Consider the following 13,494-nt stretch of genomic DNA (forward strand, 5'->3'; position numbering starts at 1 on the left):
CCCTGAGCACCGCCAGGAGTGACCAGGAATAACGGTCACAAGCTGGCAGAGGGTAGGTTTAGGCTAGATATCAGGAGGTGCTACTTCACAGTCAGGGCGGCTAGGGTCTGGAACCAGCTTCCAAGAGAAGTGGTGCAGGCTCCTACCCTGGGGGTCCTTAAGAGGAGGCTAGAAGTCCACCTTGCTGGGGTCATTTGACCCCAGTATTCTTTCCTGCCATGGCAGGGGGTCGGACTAGATGATTTTCTCAGGTCCCTTCCGACCCTAGAAACTATGACACAGTTGGTTCCTGTGAAGACCACATAAAATGTCATAACTCAGAATGAATTCTTTAAGAACGATGTTGCAAATGGGGGATTGGTTCCTTTACCATGCTTGACACAGCTGTGTCCAGTTGGTAAGTCTGATGTGGTAAAGGAGGGCAGGTGAGAAGTGCGTGGAGGGGCAGATGAACACCCTGCAACGAGGGAGGGATTGGGACTGGGACAGGGGCTGAGGCAAGCTGCCCAGCTGGGGCATAGGATGGGCATGGGACTTGGGGAGGGGGGGCGCAGGACGGAGCTGCTGCGCTGTCTCAAACAAGTGGCATGCAGGAGCGGGAGCCACCCCTCTCCTGTGCCTCCTGGATGAGCAGTGGTTTTGCCCCGCCCTGGCAAGCCGGGCAGCAGCAGGACATGGTTGGGGGGTGTGTCCCTGGATCTCTGTGGGGTAACCAGGGCTGCTTCAGATGAGCAGTGGGGGCTATGGGGAATTTTAGGGTGGCTGCAGCCGCTCTATAACCCCTGCTCTGCCGCCCACCCTGTGGAGATCTGGGGTCATGTGCCCCTGCCATGCGCTGCTGCTGCTCACCCAGCTGGGGTGGTACAGGGTGTGGCTTGTCTGGGAGGCATAGGGAGGCCAGAGCATGGCTCTGTCCCATGCCCCCCTGCCCTGGCTGGGCAAGTGGCAGGAGGGCAGAGCCCCCACTTCCAGTGGCTTCTGCCTGGAGTCCAGCCCTGGCCCTGCTCACCTGCCCCAGTCACACCTACCCCAGCTAGGCAGCTTGCCCCAGCCCCAGCTGCAATCCTTCCCTTGTTGCAGGTGCATTGATCTGTCCCCTCTACCCCTTCCCCCCACCTCCCCACACCTGAACAGACTTACCAGCTGGATGCAGCTGTGTTGAGCGTTGCAAAGGCAAAACCCACATTGGAACCTTGAAACAATGTCAGTTTACAAATGTTGTAAATGCCGATTGTTGTAACTCTAAGTTAGAAGTTGAGGACTGCCTGTAGTCCATAAATTGCTTAATGTGTAACAGCTTGTGCCAAGTCAAGGATGAACAGCACACCTGTTTAAATGCAGCTTCTGCTTCTAAGGTTGTTGCTCTTTCAGATAGCTTGAGCACCCTAAAATCAGACAAAGCTGTTTGTGGCTAGATTTACTCCTGGTTGGTTTTGTAAGCTTTCGATCTTTTCAAGGGCTAAGAAACCTAACCCTGCTAATGGTCTGGGTTCTACTGAATACAAATTTGTAGTATTTATAAGTGTACCTAGCATGCCACCCTCATGCCCCGCCCCCCAGTCTATCTTGGTGCTTTTGTGGGTAAGGAAAGGAAGCATCTTAATACTACCTCAGCACCAGTGTTTTCCAGCTTACAGTGGTTCTATTAAAGGACAAATATCTTAAATACGGCAGGGTACTTCAGTATTATGGTGGGGGTCCATAGAATCGTTTAAGATGGTATGGATTGGCCTCGTTGTTCCTCCATCCTGAATCTTTAAGGCTGATTGTATCTTTTGGTCTGTTTTACTCTTTTCCTCTGGTAATAACGGAGGAAAGGCATCAAAATAAGGTTCTCCCCAATTGAGCCAGATGGGAAAGGTCTGGTTAGTAGCAATATTGGCATATTGACCTCTGATGCACCTGTTTTTAATTTCCTCCCCTTTTGGTATCAATTTCTCATGGGTCTGAAGTGTATTTAACCACTGATCACAGAACCTGCTTGGCATAGTACCTCAACAGTATCTTCCTAAGCTTATGGCATCACCTTTCACATGGATTGCTCCATTTATCATCTCACTCTTGAGACAGTCTTTCTGGTGGCCATCACCTCAGCCAGGAGACCAGTTGAGCAGCAGAACCCCTGTATACTTCATTCTATAAGGACTTAATGGTTTTGAGGCCTCATTTAATTGCACCACAAAGTCATATCTGAGTTTCATGTAAACCAGTTGATTAATTTACCTATGTTCTTCCCTAAGTTACATTTCACACACAAATAGAAGAAATCTAAATAACGTAGGCCTGTCTTAACAATTTTAGTGCTGGTGGCATAATATTGACAGATTGTTCTTAAAAAACAGTCATTTATTTGACGTATTTCTGTTAAGACCACAAAGACTGGTTAAGTAGATTGCATCATTCATTGTGTTAATTATCAGTAGGTAAATGGACATTGTTCTGAATTTTCCATCAAGGCTCATTCTCTTGAAGATCAGACATTATCAGGGTCTGTTTCCAAAATATTTCAGTATGAGGGTGTTTGTAAAGTATGTTGCAGTAGACTTTGGAGCAAGATCCAATACTAGATTTAGAAGAGCTGTGTTCCTGTCCCTGCTTGCAGCTGGCTCCCTTAATTCTCACTATCCTGAAGAAGATCTTGCTTACTAGATTCTTCCTGTAGGATCTTTGCTGACCACAATTCAAACACCTACAGTAAGGATAGATAATATCCTTTTCCAGTGTACAGTCTTCAGGGTAAATATGACTTTAAAGGATAGATCAAACTCAAGGTCCCTAAACTCCATGTGATATAGACTGATATCAGCCTAGTGATTTGCTGCTTCTCATACCCAGTGCAATGGGTTCTTTTATTTTTACATGTAATGTTTATGACTTGATGATTGCATCCCTTACTTTTGAAGCTTGGCAAGCCTGCTGAACTGCAAGGTCCTGTCAAAGCCATTTTGAGATGGAACACATTTTGACATACACATTCAGATCTCTCGGTGTAAAAGACAGCAAAAGCAGTCATGTGTGTTCTTTTTTTCTTCTTAAAATCATTTTGCTACATCTGAATTCTGATTGCTTCAGATTTTGTAACAAAATTTATTCTCATAGGGATGAATGCCCAAAATTGTCTAGCAGTGTCTGTTAGGGCTGTCTCTTTGTCTACCACTTAAAGTTCAGTAGGACTGCTTACTGTAGAATTGTTTTTTAAAGATGTATTGCTTCCATTGATATGATACCAATAGATATCTTTCTTGCAAAAAGGGAGTTCTGCTGTTTTATATCACAGGGGACAGTCTTTCTTTTTCATTCTCTATGCTGCTGCTTCTATATTCTGTTTATTTTACAGCTGTCTTCCCAACCTGGTAGCCCCTTCCTCAAGCTGTTTAACTTCCAAAAGGTGGAATATGGAGATGAATAGCTCCTATAGAAAAGAGAATTATTCATGGGTAATTTTTATTTTCTGAAGATGGCCACTTACACCTAACATTCCCTTCCCCTTCCTTCAGTTTGAAGATTCTGTAACTTTTTTGCACATGTGAGAATTACCATCTTTTGCTTTAAAGGAAAGCTAATTGTGGCTTCCAGGTATTTCTGACTGATTCTGAGTAGTTGTTAGCAGTAGAGCAGCATGGTAAATGCTTCAGGCATACCTATCTCGGAGGATAAAATCTTAAACCCTGGGAGATTCTGCTTGGTTTGGGGCAAAAACAAAGACCTGCCCCAAGTAATTCAGGAATGGGAATCTGTGGTGGTGGTTATACCTAAGAGAACAAGAACTTCAGCTAAGTAATCATCTCTCTTCTTTTCTTTATAGGTTTGGAAGAGCGCCATTCTAAGATGCAAAGAAATCTGGACTTTTAACTCTATGCTACCTAAATATAGAAATTTGAAAATTATAGCTTCCTTGCAGTTTATTTTATGATACTTATACCTTTTACTTTTTCTGTAGTTTATATCCAAGAAATACCATGAGCACAGTAAGTATTTTTGTTTAATGAAATCAGTCCATTATTCCAGTTCCCAAATGCTCTGGAATTTTTAGATTGTAGCAATTTGTGGTTTTTCTATAAGCAGTACATGCTTTATTACAATATCTGTGTACACTAGATTGCACAAAAGCAAATTGAAAGTTGCTATAATCATGCTTAAATATTCTAATGCCTCTAGATATTGATGGCATTAATCCAAAAGCACCTTGGATTATAGGGCATGTTTTAGGCCAGACTGATTGAAGTGGTCAGTGGAATCCCAGAATGACCTGAGCAGTATGACCTAGGCCTCTTGTTTGCAAATGATAATACACCTTTCCTGCTTGGCCCAAATGCGGAGAAATTTAGTGTTGATGCCTTTCCTCTGTTATTCCTAGTTCAGGTGTTGGAACGACCCAAAACTATATACTTCAGATTGTAGTTGAATAGAATACTTTTAGGTTTCTGCTTATTAACACAAAACAAGATTACATTAATATTAGCTTTTAAAACAATTTTTGGCATGTCTTTTTTATTTTAGACTCAACAAAAACGTCGTGGAGGAGAAACTGGTTCTAGGCAAACGCAAAAACGAAGTAGGCTGGCAGCTTCAGCTACAGAGATGGCTTCAGAAGCAGAGCCAATAGAACTTGAAGAAAGTGGTAAGCTGTCTTTTTAATCTGGAAATAGTAACTTCCTCCTGGAGTGGTAGGAACCCACTTTCTACCGAGGTACTCTAAAACTTAGAGCAGTGGTCACCAGCCAGTGGATCTTGATCCACCAGTAGATCTTGGAGCCTCTTGGAGTTGATCTGAGGCTGCGGTTGGGGGCTGAGTGCCCATGAATGCATGCGTGCACCCCAGCCCAGCAGGTCAGTCTGTGGGGGAGGGCAGGGACGGGGTCTAGATCGAGGCCACCGCGGTGAGGTACAGTGTCGCAGGAGCAGGGTTAAGTTGAGTGGGGCCCCAACTGGGTGGGACTTACCTGCTAGGGAGGCATGCCCCCAAATATTTTTTTCTCCATCTGCCTCAGTCTGTTTTTCCCCCACCCCCCTGCTCCACAGACTTACCTGCTGGGCAGCAGGCCAAGAGATGGCAGCAGTGGCACACAGTACATCTTGGGTTGCTTTTAAATGCCAAAGGTGATCTTCTACTTTAAAATTAGTGGTCTCCAACCCTTTTGAGTAAAGTAATCCAGTTATTAAAGGTGAATAAATACTTGTTTCTGCATCAGACGTCAGAAAGTATCCTTAACCAATAGACAAGCCCCTTAGTATCCTAAACAGTTTAGCAGCGGGTAGAAGTTTGGTTTACACTCTGACCTCCTCAAGATAGACGTGTTCAGTCCACTTGTTGTTCAGAAAACATGCAAGATTAAAATTTAGAAGGTTTTTTCCTTAACCTGCATGTGTGTTCGTGATGTCTGCCAAGATGTTAGGAAAGGATCTTTTTTTAAGATGAGGTAGGCTGTGCACTGGTCACTCCAGTTTATAAAAGATAGAGGTTGCAGGATGCTTTCATGAAAAGGAATAAGAACATTTAAAACTTGATGGTGAGAAATTCCCAGGTATTTGTAGAATGAAACATGGTATACAATAGAGTACTAAATGAATAGGTCATAGAATATTCAAATAACACCTCTCTCAAGTTTGTCAAAAACACTGTTGCTGTTCTACTGTAGCAAATCAAGCCGTGCAAAAGTAGACTTTACTCTTTGTCAATTTGAGGGTGAGGATAACAAGAAAAATATTTGTTGTCTGTTTTGAAGAACTAGATGGTAAAAACAAATTGGGCATTTAGCATGCATTTAGTATGGGAGCATTTTGTAAAATCAGAAGTCAGCTTTGTTATGGAATGGCAGGTACCTGTGCGTACTTGTGATCTTGATTTATAATATTATGTCTTTAAGCTGGTGAAGAAGTAGTAGATCTCACATGTGAATCGTCTGAACCTGTAGTAGTTGATTTAACTCGCAATGATTCTGTTGTGGTAAGTAGTAATTTTGTCCACTTGTCTAAATGCTCTGGTCAGCTTAGAGTTCAGTTATGCCGCTTATATGTAGAACTTGGAAAGAAAGTAAGACCAAACTCTAGATTGACTAAACAACACATGAAGGCATTTCCTTGACAATATAGGTAAAAACAGAAGCTATTCTGGCCTTAGTAGGTATTCCATGCTTTTGGATACTAGAATAGCAGCGCCCAACCTTTTGGCCTCATGGGTCAAATAAGTGACATGGGGATAGTACACGGGCTGGATCACATGTGGGTCATGCCCTGACACCCAGATGCAACCCTGTGTGTCCAGATGTGGCCCTATGCAGTGGCAAAATCTGGCACATGGGGCCATGTTATTTGGCCCCCAGGGTTCCCAATGGGTCTGAAAATTTGGCAGTGGCGGAGTGGGAATGTAATGCTTCCATCACTGCTTTCCATCCCCAACTGCCAAATATTTCTGAGCTGTGGGGAGCCCCATAGGCTGGATTTGTCCTGCAAGCCGGGGATTGAGCACTCTTGTACTAAAGTATCTGTCCTAAGTGAGTTTTCTGGTATTATACTTGTATTATATCATTGTAAAACTATAGAGTAGAGACTGCTCTTTTTTTTTTTTTTTAAGCACAGGTATCACCTGCATTTAAATGCTAGTATGTTATGGTACTTCCTAATAAGAGAAGAAATAAGAATTTATTAGTTGCTGTTCATGCTCTTAAATGCACATAATAGCTTTTCAGAGTAGCATACATAAAATTCAGCAATCTCTTTGCTGTGGGAGTGTGTATGTACTTTTCCCTGCCCCCCCCCCCAGTTCCCCTCCCCACCATGGAAAGCATATGGCGTGTGGTGGGGGGAGAGAGGCATGTTGTAACTTGCTATTGTCAGCATGTTACTTTCAATTTAATAAAAGAAATTTAGTTCAGTAATGTTCTGGTACTTCTGGAGAATAAAGACAGTACTATTTTTGACGAGACAGAGTGGGAATATGCTTTAATATTATTAATCTCTAGAAATCTGGAAGGCTGTAGATGAATAACCTTTTTATTAAAATTCGTTTCTGCCATCTTAATTTCAGGACAGGTGCAACAAATATGAATGGATATATTGAATTTGAGAGTTGGAACAGAAATCTGAATTTCTGTTACTTAAAGAATTGGGGGCATGAGAAAAGAAGCTAGTAGCCAAAGACTTTAATGGGTACAAAATTTCAGCTCAGTTTGTAGTCCAGTGCTTAAATAAGTAGTCTGGCTTGGAAATCTGTGTTAGCTTATGTGCTCATTGCCTTTACAAGGTGGGCTGCTTATTTAGGGATTGGTATATGGAAGGATTTGACCATATTGTTTAGAAAATCTCTTCTGAAGGCACGAGGGAAGGGATTCCTGCAGTCTAGAAATTCATTAGGAGTTGTATATAAGCTAATGGTCATCTCAGCATTTATTTGAAGTGGTATTTGCCATGGTGCATCAAAGAACAGCCAAGCTGCACAAAAAATGCTCATAGGTGAAGTAGATATTCAAGTGAAATTCTTAGAAGTAATCAGAATTGCTTACTTCCATTGCCTACTCCCCTGTCTTTAATAGTAGTTAGGACAACATGAAGTCCTTAAAACAACATCCAAACCCCCTGGAAGGAAATTAGTCTCTGCTATAAATCTGTCTACCTTGGATATACTAATATCATTGAGTAGGACAGCAGTTGCCGAACAAAGGGTCATAACCCAAGTGGGGTCATGACAGTTGTGTGCGTCATAAGCACCACAGAGCTCGTCCTTCCTCAGACTCCCAACCCTACCCATCCAGTCCCATGCAGCAAAGCAGAAGCTGGCCCAGACACTGTTTCCCTTCACCAGCGCCAGAGGTTCTGGCCCAGCCCTCCCTACCCCTTTCAAGCTGCAATCGTGGCCTGAGCCAGTGGTGGGTTGGGGTGGGGCATGGCCAGCTAGGTCAGGCTGAGGTCAGGGTTGGTTGCCTTGCAACCAGAACCCAAGGAACCAGCCTGAGGTGCTGCAGCTGGCAGCTTTTAGAGAAGCAGCCGCCATTACCTAGGTTTTGAAGGGGCTTCGCAGGCTGGAGGGAAGTGCTTGGCAGGCCAGATGTCACCTGCAGGCTGTATTTTGCCCACCCCTGAGCTGTGGGCAAGTTTGGAGGGTCCCGGTTCTGGGCATAACCTGAAACTGCACCCTGTTGGCAGAGGGTGGCCTGGTGGGGCTGTTTGTGGCGGAACAGCCCCCAAGAAATGCCAGGGGAGTTACCTCCCTGGTGAAAGGCAAAGAGGGGTGCCTTAAAACCCCAACCCCCACAACTGGAAGCGTAACCCCATGGTAGGGCTTGAGAAGGTAGACCCATATAAGAGATAGTGAGCTAGCTGCTCAGGAGCCTGACTCGAGGCACCCTCATCTGATCAGTGCTGGGGCCAGGACTAGAAGGGTCAAAAGGGCCAGAGTGCTCACTGTGAGGGATGCCAGGGGGCCTGGGTTTCTGACTGGCCTAGAGGTGAGGCCAGGCCCTGTGTAACCAAAGGTCCCAGTGAGGGGGCCACTGCTGAAAGGGAATAGAGTGCAGGGAGCTTGGCTGCCCGATTAGGAGGGATTTAGTTGGGGTCCAGACTAGAGTGTTATGGGTTCCATTGTGGGGCCAGAGCCATTAAGAAGTTATGATGCAGTGGCATGGGCCACGGTGTAGGTGAGATATTGAGCTGTGGATAGCAATCTCTGGCATCAGGGCATATAATGGGCAGCCTCCCGCATTTACCTCCAGTTGATTATACTAGCAAAGTCATGGCAGGCAAGACTGGGTGGACTGCCCTATGTAGACAGGTGGGCAGACCAAGGTTGAGACCTGGCCCTGAACATGCCCCGTCACATCCACAGTTGCCTCATGTGCCCACAGTTACTCTAAGTTAAATGTAAACTGAGGCAACCGAGCCCTGTTTCATTTGGGAGTAAGTTGCCCTGATTTAGCTTTCACTACAGAATAACAATGGACAATGGGTAGTTACTGCAAAGCAGCCCGAGCGCAATTAAGTCCCTGCCTTTATTGTAGGAATAGAAACAGAACAGGTAGCACTACATGGGATTACACAGAATTATAGACCTATAAGTGGGTCAGAACTACAAAAAGTTTACAATGGATAGTTCTTTAAAACCAACTACATGGTTTATATTTCTTACAAATAACTATTAAAATAATTTCACAGTATGTAGCATGAGGATGCATAGTTGGCAGTTTGGCTTCCAGAGCTGGTGAAATGCTTCCAACAGTAGACATTAAGTGTTGCTCAGGGCAGCCCTTGGGCCTCCTCAGCTTGTATTGCTACAAACAAGTATAAATTAATATAACTGAGTTTTTAGTTGTTTATCCATGACATGTATGCTCACAAAAAAAATTAATTCAGTTTTTCTTTTCTCTCCCTCCCTCACATTTCTACAAGATTGTTGAAGGTGAGTGTTCATATAATTTTGCTAAATGATAACAGAATTGTAATATTTTTTTGTAATGCATTATATGATATTGCAAACCTAGTCAACAAGGATGTGCCTTCCACTAATTTCTTCAAAATGGTTTCATGTATTTATCGGAAGATAAACATTTGAGAAACCCTGTAGTAAAAATTAATGACCCTAGATCAACTAATAATGAGTGCATCTACATGTGCCCTTTACTGCAGTTGCCTAATTAGCTCTGCAGTAAAGTGTCACTGTCTACATGTGGAGCACTGTTTGGCTGCAATAAACTAATTAACAGCACTGCAGGATAGTACTACCCAACACAAGTGCTATCCTGTAGCAGAATTACTTAGTGTGCTGTAATGCGCACGTAGACAGTGACCAGGGCTGGCTAGGGCAAAAGGGTACTACAGTATGGGGCTGCCTGCTGGTTAGTCCTGCACAGTGGAACCCATGTGCACAGCCAGCCCCTCCCTCTACAGCATTCTGAGCTGGGCCTGAGAAGCTTTGAGCTAGCTGACTCCCCTGGGCTGGCTGCCAGCTGGGGCTGCTGTGCCATGACTCAATATGCAGTCCTGGGCATATGTGTAAACACTGTGCCCGGGAGCAATAAACTCCATCATGAACTGCCTTGGAGTTTATTCAGGCACATTAATTGCATGCATAGATGCACCCACTGTCAAACTAAGGCCATCAGTAAACTGAAATACAATTTACTATTTGATTACTGTTCTGGACACTGAGCTCATCTGCACAAGATGCTGACTGCGCAGTAGCCAAAAAATATCGCACAGTAGTGTGTCACGGCACAGACAGTGCTAATACGCTACTGTGCATTATTATTAAGCTGTTGCTAATACAAGTCCTAAATAAATGTACAGTAATGACTGCACAGTAGTGTCTCATGTAGATGTGTCTGCTGAGGCATAGAAAACTCACTGTGTCTATACTACTGTTTTAGCACAATAAGGCTTCAGAATATGTATCATGTAAGCTGCTATCTCTTGAAATAACCCTAATGTGGATGTTGTCCCTTGATGCAATTTTTCACTCTTATGCTAAGATGGTAGTGGATTTAATTTGTGAAAGAATAAACATGAAAATGCAAGAAACTCATTTACAAAATTTCAAATGTTTATTCCTGCTCTTCTGATTTAGCTTCATGATCCCATGGCTAATAAACATGTGATGGAGTGCTATTTAATAGCTTTCTGTTGCTTATTGATTGAGCAACACAGCTTTTCCAGGATTACATATAAATACCACGCTTAAACCAAACCAAACTTTACCAAAGTGTCTGTTAATAAAGTGCTCCCTGTTTTCTGAATGCCTAACCTGTAACAGTTAAGAATTGAGTTGCAGAAGTGGTGAATACTCGATTGCAGTTGAAGTCAATGGAACCTCTGCCCTAGATAGATGGACCTGACTTTCCAGAGTATGGCTTTTAGGAGTCTCAAATTGGGCACCTAAAATTAATCGGTGCTTTTCACCATGAGTTACTCTGCCTCAGAACGTTATCTATAAAGTAGGGCTAATAATATTGTTGACTAGAGTAAGAGTAACTTGTTAACATTTGTAAGTACCTTATTTACTCAAGTAGAAGGTGCCCCAATATTTAGATTCTGTATATGAAAAAATTACAAATTCATTATAATTTTTCAGGTATAGTATTTAATTATCAGGGATTTGCCTTGAATTTGTCCCCTTCCCACTGCTACAGCAGGGAAAATAAAAGCGAGGGGAGCCCTTGCCCTGTGCTCCAACCCCAACTTCTCTCCCCTGGCAATCCCTTCCCCCTTTTGGTATCATACCCTGCTCCCCCTGAGCACATGGAAGTGAGGAGCAAATTTAAAAACAATAACCTTGACATTAAACATGGCTGTAGTAATTTGCTTATAGTACCCATATACTTGGGTCATGCAGAATTGATACATGTTACCTTTTTTAACTGCTGTTACTTTTACCATACATACTCCATAAAAACCCTTTTGAGCAGCACTTTGGCACCTACGTATATGAAGTACAAACTGTGCATCATATTAGTTCAAAGCCAAAGGCTTGTAATTTACCACAGTTCATTTTCAGTCATGATGACCCCACACCTAAGCACTGCTCAGTGTGTGTATGTGTACTCCAGATTCCCCCTCCTCTTCTAAAGGATCCAAGTTCTAATTAGTCCCCACTCACGACTAGAACTGGCTGTTCTTGTCACAAGTCCTGGGATCCTCCAAAAATTCATATGCAAGTGAGGTACAGGGCAGCCTAGTTTGGCTCCACCTCATGGGGGCCAGGGCCACACTAATCATATATGCCACATTGAGAGACAGTACAACAGAGGGATTCTGAGTGAACTGCTTGGGACACTGTTTCATGATGTTTGCTAGGCATTTAGGACAGTTAAAGAAATGGGAATAATTGGAAAAGGGAAAGAATGGCACAGCTGTGGGAGCGAAGAGGAATTTGAAATGTATGCCGTGTGTAGTGGCTTACCATGACTTTGAAAATGAGTCAGTGCTGAGGGCGATTGTTCTCAATGAGCATTACCATATATTTTCTTCAGGTGGGTTGCACTAACCTATCCTTGTGGTAGGTTCCTATTGCAGTGTTTGCCCAATATGGGCCACTTATTGTATAGTTGTGCTCAAGTGTTGGATGCGTTTAATCAACTGAATAGTTGTTTTCCATTGCTGAGTACATCTTCATTTTGACAGAAGTCTAATGATACCCAGCATATTTAGTAAGATTTACTTGTATGCAAACATAAGATGTGGGGCTTGCCTCCCTGTGCCAACTGGGGGGGGGGAAGCCTTGTTTTACATTCAAGTAAATACGGTTTTCAGATATTGGGATGACAAATATTGATTTCTGTGACATGCATTCAACTTGAGACGTGTTGAGATCTAATCCTCATTTTGAACAATCACTTGTCCTGCCATACCACATGTACATGACAAGGCATATTAGTTTGGGATGGGGATTAGATTCCCAAATAAGCTTTGCTTGTTGGTGCAGGGGGAGCCTGGGTTCACCTCATTAGTCAACCCTCCCCCACTCCCCCATACCAGGCTTCCCCTGCACCAGCAACGTCAAGCCAATTGCCTAATGATGGTTGGCTGGGAACCAAGCTAGTCCCTGGTCCCAGCCAACAAACAGTTTGGTGCATGAGGAGCCTGGCATCAGGCTGCATACGGGACTTGTACTGCTCCCCGTGCATGGGGAGTGCAGCATCTGGCTGCCACAGCTTGATGCTGGGTTCACTATACACCAGGATCTGTCAACCCCATGTGCCTCCCAGCTGGGCAGTATACAGAGTTTTGACAAGTCATGGCCACACCTTCAATTTAAGTCATGGTACAAATGATCATGGATCTTGGTTTTTCCCTGATTTTTATTTTTTTTTAATCTTTTTTTAAAAAAAAAAATAAATGGCAGATTCTCAGATAAAACCCACAAAATCTGTAATTAAAATGAAAGGCTCCCCTCCCCCTGCCCCCAAGCACCCTGCCACCTCTGGCCTGGCTAGAGGGGTCCCCAGCTGCCAGAGCTTGCTGCAGCAGAGCAGAATCCAACTCACCCCCCCACCCCACCCCCGGAGGGAGTGGTGGGGGTGGGCCTGTCTCTCTGATGCTGCATGCACTCCTGGATCTGTCTGGGTCAAGGGTGGTCTTGGGCTCCTGCCCTGCTGCCTTCCCCCAGGACCTCCACAGCCCAGCAGATGCAACTCAGTGCTGCAGGGCACAGTGGGGCTGCATGGGGAAGCTGTTTGCTGCTGCAAGCTCCATACTGCCCTGGTGAGGCCCTGTGCATGTGGCAGCAGTGAGGGACACAACCCTGCACCACATGCAGGGGACACCTTTCCAGGGCAGTGCAGAGCATGCAGTGGTAACAAGCTTCCCTGTGTGGCCCTGCTCTGCCCTGCAGTGTGGGATTGCAGCTGGTAGGCTATGGAGGACCCAGGGCAAGATAGCAGGGTAGAGAGCCTGATCCCACAGCAGGCAACTCACCCCTGCCCTGTGCACAGATCTGGGGGGCACAGATTCCTTTTGCCCCTCCTGGGAGTGCACACAATGACAGGGACCTGGCCCCTTCCCTTCCCC

The 13,494-nt window shown here is 44.4% G+C and overlaps 1 protein-coding gene across 2 annotated transcripts in view; it reads left to right on the forward strand.

Moving 5' to 3' along the window:
• Positions 1-13,494, forward strand: part of RNF4 (ring finger protein 4) — a 39,190-nt gene that overhangs the window by 11,626 nt on the left and 14,070 nt on the right. For both annotated transcript variants that reach the window (XM_019553158.1, XM_019553159.1), the window contains exons 2-5: positions 3,806-3,968; positions 4,501-4,621; positions 5,868-5,947; positions 9,382-9,391. In XM_019553158.1, coding sequence (XP_019408703.1) covers positions 3,960-3,968; positions 4,501-4,621; positions 5,868-5,947; positions 9,382-9,391 — 220 coding nt within the window. In that variant the 5' untranslated portion in view covers positions 3,806-3,959. The remainder of the gene's footprint in view (positions 1-3,805; positions 3,969-4,500; positions 4,622-5,867; positions 5,948-9,381; positions 9,392-13,494) is intronic.

The sequence above is a fragment of the Crocodylus porosus genome, unplaced genomic scaffold (genome assembly GCF_001723895.1).
Source record: "Crocodylus porosus isolate Cpor-Errol unplaced genomic scaffold, CroPor_comp1, whole genome shotgun sequence".
NCBI classification, from domain to species: domain Eukaryota; kingdom Metazoa; phylum Chordata; order Crocodylia; family Crocodylidae; genus Crocodylus; species Crocodylus porosus.